The sequence below is a fragment of the Cebus imitator genome, unplaced genomic scaffold (genome assembly GCF_001604975.1).
Source record: "Cebus imitator isolate Cc_AM_T3 unplaced genomic scaffold, Cebus_imitator-1.0 Scaffold651, whole genome shotgun sequence".
In the NCBI taxonomy this organism is placed as follows: domain Eukaryota; kingdom Metazoa; phylum Chordata; class Mammalia; order Primates; family Cebidae; genus Cebus; species Cebus imitator.
In genome coordinates, this window is record NW_016107966.1 from 596,459 (window position 1) to 606,486 (window position 10,028).

General features: G+C 37.7%; 1 protein-coding gene across 1 annotated transcript in view; it reads left to right on the forward strand.

Moving 5' to 3' along the window:
* Positions 1–10,028, forward strand: part of AP4E1 (adaptor related protein complex 4 subunit epsilon 1) — an 87,522-nt gene that overhangs the window by 38,104 nt on the left and 39,390 nt on the right. Inside the window, exon 13 of the mRNA XM_017517880.2 lies at positions 5,641–5,943. Coding sequence (XP_017373369.1) covers positions 5,641–5,943 — 303 coding nt within the window. The remainder of the gene's footprint in view (positions 1–5,640; positions 5,944–10,028) is intronic.

The following is a 10,028-nucleotide window of genomic DNA, read 5'->3' on the forward strand; positions in this document are numbered from 1 at the left end:
TTTTTTTTGAGGCAAAGTCTTGCTCTGTCACCCAGGCTGGAGCGCAGTGGTGCAATCTTAGCTCACTCTAACTACTGCCTCCTGGATTCAAGCGATTCTCCTGTCTCGGCCTCCTGAGTAGCTGGGATTACAGGCGTGTGCCACTGCACCTGGCCAATTTTTGTATTTTTAGTAGAGATTGGGTTTCACCATGTTTGCCAGGCTGGCCTTGAACTCTTGACCTCAGGTGATCCACCTGCTTCGGCCTCCCAAAGTGCTGGGATTACAGGTATGAGCCGCCACACCTGGCCCAGTTAAATATTTTTAACTACATTTGTTTTACCATGTCTGCATCTGTAGGTATATCTAGGTCTACCTATATACAGTTTGTTTTGCTGAGCTGTTTAGAATTGGATTGTATACACTGTGACACTTCACGCACCCCTGAAACCTCAACATGAATCTTCTGTGAATGACTTAACTATTAAACCGTGATCACACCTAAGAAGTGTAAATAGTAATTTGTTAATGTCACCTAATATACTATCCATACTCTGATTTATCAAGTTGTACCAAAAAATGTCTCTTAGGGCTATTATTCTCCTCCTTTCAGTCCTAGGTCCAGTTGAGGCTCACAAATTGCATTTACTTATGTCTCTTTAGCCTCTTTTAATTTATAATGAACCCCACTTTATTTCAGTTTTTAGGACATTGATTTTTTTGTTTGTTTTGGATGACTACTGTTAACTTATAGAAGGTCCTACATTCTAGATAGCTGATTATTTTTGTTCAGGTTAAACATTTTTAGTGAGAACACTACATAGGCAATGTTGTGTATTTCCTACTACATCATATCAGGATGTATATAATGTCAGTTTGTTCACTTATTGGTGATTGTAAGTTTATAAGTTTGGGTTAAGATGGTAGCCTGGTGAGGTGGCTCATGCCTGTCATCCCATCATTATGGGGGACAGGAAGATTGCTTGAAGCCAGAGTTTGAGATCAACTTGGGCAACAAAGTGAGACCTAGTCTCAACCAAAGGGATTAAAAAAAAAAAGATGGTGACCTCCAGCCAGATCTTTGCATTGTAAGGATATCTTTCCTTTTTGTAATTTATAACGAATTTGTGAGGTATTTCTATGAGGCTTTCTTTACTCATGGCTTTAGGGTTGATCCTTCCTGAATTTATTGGTATTTGTGGCCATTGGTTTTGTTTGTTCATGAATGTGGCATGTCACTCCACTTAATTTAGGTTGTCTTTTATTTCTTTCTACAGCATACAGGTCATGTATAGTTGACCCCCCCGCCCGCCCTTATCTGTAGTTTTGCTTTCTGCAGTTTTAGTTACCTATGGCCAGTCATGGTCTGAAAATATTAAATGGAAAATTCCAGAAATCAACAATTCCTAAGTTTAAAATCATGTGTCATCCTGAGTAGCATGATGAAATCTTGAGCCTTCCTGGTTCGTCCTGCTCTGCGCCACCTGGGACCTGAACCATTCCTTTGTCCAGTGTATCCATGCTATATATACTACCTGCCTGTTAGTCACTTAGTAGATGTCTAGGTTTTCAGATCAACTGTAGCATTATTGCAGTGCTTATATTCTAGTAACCTTTATTTACTTAATCATGGCCCTACAGCACAAGAGTTGTGATGCTGGCAATTTGGATATGCCAAAGAAAAACTATAAAAATGCTTCCTTTAAGTGAAAAGGTGAAAGTTCTTGACTTAATGAGGAAAGAAAAAAATCATATGCTGAGGCTGTAAAGTTCTACAGTAAGAAGAGAAATTGTCTCTGTGGAATTGTGAAGAAGGAAAAAAAATCATGTTAGTTTTGCTGTCATACCTTACACTACAAAAGTTATGGTCACAGTGCATGATGAATTCTTAGTTAAGATGGAAAAGACATTAAATTTGTGAGTAGTGGAAGATGTGAATAGAAGTGTGTTCCAATTGTTGGCATTGGGTTCAGTACTATTTTTGGATTCAGGCATCCACAGGGAATCCTGAAACCAATCCCTTTTAGATGCAGAGGGCCAACTGTATATACAAATACAATAGTTTTGTATTTTTATCTTGTATCCTACAGTCTTGCTGAACTAACTTAATAGTTCTTGGAGTGTTCTTGAATTTTATCTAGTGTCATGAGGACTGTTGGTCTGTAGTTGTCATTTTTGTGGTATTCCAGTTTTGGTATCAAGGTAATACTTGTTTCATAGAATGACTTGGGAATGTGCCCTCCTCTTTTCTGAAAGAGTTTGTATAAAATTGTTGTTAATGCTGCTTTAAAAATTTGGTAGAATTTTCCAGTGAAACCATCTGGATTTGTAGATTTTTGGGGGAGTTATTAAATTACAAATTCAATTTTTTTGAAAAAAAATTTCTTAACTGAATTTTCATTCAATAGTTCAGTTTTTTTTTTTTTTTTAAATTTTCCTTGGGACTTACCCTTGAATCATGGATTATTCAGAAGAGTATTGTTTAGTTTCTGAGTATTTAGAAAATTTCCTTTTATCTTTCTGTTACTCATTTCTAGTTTGATTTCATTGTGATTAGAGAAAATACTGTGTATCATTTCAGTTCTTTCAAATTTGAGGTTTGTTTTACAGTTCAAGGTACAGTATTTCTTGATACAAGTTCTGTGGTTGCTTCAAAAGTATCTGTGTTGCTTTTTCTGGGTGGTGTGTTCCATAAATTCTGTTGTGATGGTGTTGTTGAGTTCTATATCCTTGCTGATTCTTCGTCTAGTCCTATTAACTGTTGAGAGAAGGGTATTGAGATCTTCAGTTCTATGGCCTACATTGACACTATGAGTGGGTGGCTTGCTGAATAGTGGGGAAAATCCTGACTCCACCTGGCTTCCACTGACACACTCCCATCAGAGAAAAGCAGGGGCACTGCATTTCTCCTTGGTGGAGTTAAAGTGCAGCCTCCCTGCCCAATCTCCAATGACACTGTGGGAAAGTAGGCCTCTCTACAGCTCAGTGGTGATGAAAGTCCTGACTCCCCACTCAGGCTTCTCAGTTGCCTGGTGGGGAGTTTGGGGAACCTTTTATAGCCTGGTGACGGTGGAAGTCTTGATTCTCCACTCTGCCTTTGCTGGTATGGGTGGGGCTGCAGATTTTTCTGTGTGGTGCTTGGCTGGAGTAAGAGGGTTATTGTCTGAAAGTTTTCTGTCCTTTTGGCTTATTGACTAGAGGGCAGGCTCATCTTGGGGCTTTTTGTCTGTACCCATTGGCATTTCTAGGTTTCTGGCTCTCCATATCCAGTCTGGGGTAAATGAGACAACAGATAGTCTGCTGTATGTTTTATATATAATATCAAGGGTTTTTAGATGTACTTAGTAGGAAGAATAGGGATAAAAACATCTTCTCCATCTTCCCAGATGCAGACGTCCATTACCACTGATTTTTGAACTGGAATTCATGTTACCTGCTCTTCTGGAGCTACCTTCCATCTTTTGTAAAATCACCCTAAAAATTATACTGTTTAAGGATTGAACTGATTAGTCCTATTTCTTTTTCCTTTCTTCCTTCTTACTAACTCTACATTTTCCCTTGCGTATCACTCAGCCTCCCTCTTTTCTTTTCTTGCTGGTACCAACATTATACCAAAGACATGAAATTATTCCATAAACACTACTTAGGAAAGTGTATTAATCTGTTCTCATGCTGCTATGAAGAAATATCCAAGACTGGGTAATTTATAAAGAAGAAATTTAATTGACTCACAGTTCCATATGGATGGGTAGGCCTCAGGAAACTTAGAATCATGGCAGAAGGCACCTCTTCACAGGGCAGTAGGAGAGAGAATGAAGCCAAGTGAAGGGGGAAGCCCCTCATAAACCATCAGATCTTGTGAGAACTCACTATCAAGAACAGCATAGGGGAAACTGCCCCCATGATTCAGTTATTTCCACTTGGTCATGCCCTTGACATGTGGGGATTATTACAATTCAAGGTGAGATTTGGGTTGGGGACACAGAGACAAACCATATCAGAAAGATTTCACACTTCCTGAATTATCAGTTTATTAATGATTCTGAAACAGGAGATTTCCCTTGACCCTTTTGTGGGCCTTGAGACAGGTTGCTTCACTTACTCATCCTGTAGCTCTCAACCCCTTGAGGGAAGGTAAGCATGCAGGTGAGCGGGTGCCAGAGTGAGCGCTTTTGGGCTCTGGCTGGAGCAAAACTCTGCAGCCCCATAGCAGCATCTAGTGGGGAATACCCATGACTCCAGCAATCCAGTGAGCATGTTACAGTGCTCTTTTAGCTCTTCCATCAGAGATGGCTTAAGTGTTGACATCTCAGTGGGCCCTTTTTTATCTGCACTCACTCCTGAGCTATTATCTTCTTCAGGAAAAATGAGTTTGCATGAATGAGTTGAAGGATGGTAAATGCGGGGGATTTTATTGCCGGTGAAAGTGGCTCTCAGCGGGAAGGGGAGCTGACAAGGGGACCAGGGTAGGGAAGGTAATTTTCTCTGGAAGTCCAACTGTCTGTGGCTGGATTCTTCTTTGAAGTTACGCCATCAAGCTGTCCTTCTGAAGTCAAGCTACTTCTCTGTGACATCGAGCCGCTTCTTCCTCTATGCTGGCAGAGTTTGGGGTCTTCACAGGTACAGGATGGGGCAGGGCAGGGCCATGGGTGGTTTAGGAAAAGGCAACATTTGAATGGGACAATAGGGATATAAGTTCTCACTTTGGGCGGTGATCTCAGGCTTTTTGGCTTGAGGGTGGGGCTTCGCCAGAGACCCTGCCCTTTTTTGCCTAGAATTTCTCTGCTTCCTGTCCCTGTCAGTTCTTTCACTTACAGGATTATTTGTTACCTAAGTTAAATGTGTGACATAGGTAAGTGTTATTTTTTGTTTTGAGATGGAGTCTTGCCCTCTTACCTAGGCTGGAGTGCAGTGGTGTGATCTCAGCTCATTGCAACATCTGCCTCCCAGGTTCAAGCGATTCTCCTGCCTCAGCCTCCTGAGTAGCTGGGATTACAGGCATGTGCCACCACACCTGGCTAATTTTTTTTAGTAGCGATTGCATTTCACCATGTTAGCCAGGCTGGTTTTGAACTCCTGACCTCAGATGATCTGCCCACCTCAGCTTCCCAAAGTGCTGGGATTATAGACATCAGCCACCGTGCCCAGCCAATAAGTGTTTCTTCGTCTCTTCTGTGGACTGTCTACGTAAGAATCAGCTGATGCTTATTCACATGTATATCCTTGGGGACCACAGACATACTAAATCAGAATATCTGGGGTAGAGCCTAGAAATCTGTATTTTTATGAAATGCCTCAGGTGCCTCTTATGTGTAGTAAGAACCATCATTATGTGAGAACTTAAATGCTTACTGTAAAATAATAACAATATGATAGTGCTTATAAAAACCAACAACCAACTCTAGAAGTTCAGAAACTTGTAAAGGTATGTTGCTTTATATATTGTTAATGACAATGATGTGGAAAGCCATTTTGAATTCTTGGTATGATTTTGAATCTAAAATATGCAGTTGTATCATTATGTAATAATTTTTTCACCATGAGAGGATGTTTAAATCTACTTTAAATTCACTGTAGCAGTAGGCACTTTGTTTAGATTCGAGTATAGTTTACCATATAACTTGACATTTTAATATAAATATCTCTTTGTTTTATTTACAGGTATTAGGGGAATATTCCTACCTCTTAGATAAGGAAACACCAGAGGAAGTTATAGCTAAACTCTACAAGTTACTTATAAATGACTCTGTGTCTTCAGAAACAAAAGCCTGGTTAATTGCTGCTGTGACCAAACTGACACCTCAGGCACACTCTTCTAATACAATTGATAGATTAATCCAGGAATTTACCATATCTTTGGATACTTGTGTGAGACAACATGCATTTGAATTAAAACATTTGCATGAGAATGTGGAACTTATGAGGAGCTTGCTTCCAGTTGACAGGAGTTGTGAAGACTTGGTGGTAAGACATTGGTGTTCTATCTCTTTAAAAATTGTGTCATCATTAAACAGAGTAATTTTGCATTTGTGATGTGTCAGGAATATATCAAAATATGGTTTCTGTAGCATTTAAGTGAAATTTGGAGTTTTTTCTCACATTAGTATGACAGAGAATTTGAGAGCTTCCATTCAGTACTGATTCTAAATAGGAAGAAGAGTGTCTCTTCTGGAGAACTGCAGTGAAGATATTTATATCCTGTGACAGTCTCTTTTAATATAGAATAATTCAAGAATTTCTTTTATTTGTTGACTTTAAAAGACATACATATCTGAAGTACAAATGATACTTTGATACATGCATAGAATGTGTAATACATAAATCAGTGTATTTAGGATATCCATCACCTCAAACATTTATTATTTCTTTGTCTTGAGAACATTTCAAATCTTCTCTTTAGTTATTCTGAGATATACAAGTAATATACAATTATTATTGTAGTCACCCTACTGTGCTATCATATACTAGAACTTAATCCTCTTATCTAGATATGTTAGTAACCATTAACCAACCATTCTTCTTCCATTCCCCTCATCTTTCCCAGCGTCTTTAACCATTCTATTCTCTACCTCCACGAGATGCACATTTTTAACTTCCACATATGCATAAGAACATGTGATATTTGACTGTTCGTGCCATGCTTTTTTTACTTCATAGTGAAGTAAGTCCCATCCATGTTGCTAGAATATTATTTGGCTGAATAATATTCCATTGTGTATATATACCACATTTTCTTTATCCATGTGTCCACTGGTGGATACTTAGGTTGATTCCATATTTTGGCTGTTGTGAATAGTGCTGCAGTGAACATGGGGGTGCAGGTATACCTTTGAAATAATTATTTCCTTTCCATTGGATAAATACCCAATGGTGGGATTGTATGGTAGTTCATTTTTTTTTAAATCTCCATGCTGTTTTCTATAATGGCTATCTTAATTTATATTCCTACTTTCAGTGCATGAGCTTCCTTTTTTTCTGTATCCTTGGCAATATTTATTATTTTTTTATCTATTTGATAATAGCCATTGTAACTGAAATGAGATAATACCTCGCAGTGGTTTTGATTTGCATCTCCCTGATGATTAGTGATGTTGAGCATTTTTTTGTTTACTTGTTGGCCATTTGTATATCTTCTTTTAAGAAATGTCTGTTAATGATCTTTGCTCACTTTTAAATGGGATTATTTGTTTTTTTGCTGTTGAGTTGAATTCCTTACATATTCTGGACGTTAGTCCCTTGTTTGTAAATATTTTTTCCCATTCTACAGATTGTTTCTTCACTCTGTTGAGTGTATCGTTTGTTATGCATACGTTTTTACCTTAATACAGTTCCATTTGTCATTTTTGCCTTTTTTGCCTGTGCTTTTGAAGTCTTAGACATAAATCTTTGCCTTGACGCTTGTCCTCAAGCATTTCCTCTAAGTTTGCTTCTAGTAGTTGTATAGTTTTTGATCTTACATTAAATTATTTAATTGATTATGAGTTTTTTATATGGTGAGAGATAGGGATCTCGTTTCATTATTCTGCATGATGGTACCAAGGCTTTTCAACACTATTTATTGAAGAGGATATCATTTCCCCAATATATATTCTTGGCACTTCTACCAAAAATCAGTCAGTCATAAATACACAGATTTTTTTCTGGATCTCTCTGCTGTTCTGTTGGTTTATATGTCTGTTTTTGTACCAATACCATGCTATTTTGGCTACTACAGCTTTAGTGTATTTTGGAATTAGGTAGTGTGATGCCTCCAGCTTTGTTCTTTTTGCTTAGTATTGCATTGACTATTCAGAGTCTTGTGGGTCTTTACAAATTTTAGGGTGTTTTTTCTATTTCTGTGAAGATTGTCATTGGTATTTTGATAGTGCATTGACTCTGTAGATTGCTTTGAGTAGTATGATCATTTAAACAATATTCTTGTGATCCAAGAGCATGGGATATATTTCCATTTGTCTGTATCCTCTTCATTTTCTTTTATAAGTGTTTTGTGGTTTTCCTTGTGGAGGTCTTCTACCTCCTTGGTTAAATTTATTCCAAGTATTTTTTTTTTTTTTTGAGACAAAGTCTCACTATCACCCAGGCTGGAGTGCGGTAGGGTGATGTCAATTCACTGCAACCTTTGCCTCCTGGGCTCAAGCGATTCACTAGCTGTAGCCTCCCAAGTATCTGGGATGACAGGCACGTACCACACGCCTGGCTAATTTTTGCATTTTTAGTAGAGATGTGGTTTNTCTAGTTTGTTATTGGTGTGTAGAAATGCTACTGATTTTTGTATGTTGATTTTGTATCCTGAATCTTTACTAAATTCTTTTATTAGTTCTAGGAACTTTTTGTTGAAGTCTTTAGGTTTTTCTATATATAAGATCATGTCATCTGCAAAAAGGTACAATTTGACTTCCTCTTTTCCAATTTAGATGCATTTCTTTCTTTTGCCCAATTGCTCTGGCCAGGACTGTGTTGAATAGGAGTGATGAAAGTGGGCATCCTTGCCCTTTTCCAATTCTTACAGGAAGTGCTTTCAGGTTTTCCTTATTCATTGTGATATTGGCTTTGGGTTTGTCATGTATGGGTTTTATGATGTTGAATTATGTTTTTTCTATGCTTAATTTCTTGTGAGTTTTTATCATGATGGGATGTTGGATTCTACCAAATGACTTCTCTTTTATCCATTGAGATGATCATATGGTTTTTGTCCTTCGTTCTGTTGATGTGAAGTGTCACATTTATTGATTTGTGTATGTTGAACTATCCTCGCATTTCTGGGAAGATTCTACTTGATCATAGTGTATTATCTTTTGATGTGTGATTGGATTTAGTTTTCTAGTAAATTCTACTTGATCATAGTGTATTATTTTTTTGATATTTTTTGGATTCAGTTTTCTGGTATTCTGTTGAGAATTTTTCTATCTTTGTTCAACTGGAGTATCGGCTTGTAGTTTGTTGTTGTTTTGTCCCTGTCTAGTTTTGGTATCAGGGTAATGCTGGTGGCCACATAGAATGAGTTAGGAAGAATGTCCTCCTCTTCAATTTTTTTGGACTAGTTTAAGTAGAGTTGGTTAGTTCTTCTTTATATTTGCTAGAATTCAGCAGTAAAGCCATCTGGTAAGCTTTTCGCTGTTGGGAGACTTACTGTTTACTGATTCAATATTGTTGTTCATTCAGGTTTTCTATTTCTTCCTTGTGGAATCTTGATAGTTGTGTCCAGGAATTTATTAATTTCCATCAGGTTTTCCAGTTTTTGTTAGTATACAGTTGTTTATAATAGTCTCTAATAATCATTTGTATTTCTGTGGTAGCCATTGCAATGCCTCCTCTTTTTTTTTTCTGGTTTTACTTATTTGAATCTTTTCTCTTTTTTTCTTTATTAGAATAGCTAGCAGTTTATCAATTTTGTTTATTGTTCAAGATAACCAACTTTTTGTTTTATTGATTTTTTTTGTATCTTATTTTAAGTCTCCATTTTGTTTATTTCTGGTTGGTCTGATCTTCATTATTTATTTCCTTCTACTAATGTTGAATTTGGTTTGTTCATCCTTTCTAGTCCCTTGAGGGGTATCATAAGATTATTTGTTTGAAATCTTTCTACTTTTTTGAAGTTTATAGCTATAAACTTCCCTCTTAGCACTGTTTTTGCTGTATTACATAGGTTTGGGTATGTTGTGTTTGAGGTTCCATTATTAGAGTCAAGAAATTTTTAAATTTCCTTCTTGATTTCTTCACTGACCTGATGGTCACCCAGGAATATGTTGTTTAATTTTCAGATATTTGTTTAGTTTCCACAGTACCTCTTATCATTGATTTCTAGTTTTACTATGTGCAGTTTGAGAATATACTTGCTGGCCGGGCGCGGTGGCTCAAGCCTGTAATCCCAGCACTTTGGGAGGCCGAGGCGGGTGGATCACGAGGTCAAGAGATCGAGACCATCCTGGTCAACATGGTGGAACCCCGTCTCTACTAAAACTACAAAACATTAGCTGGGCATGGTGGTGCGTGCCTGTAATCCCAGCTACTCAGGAGGCTGAGGCAGGAGAATTGCCTGAACCCGGGAG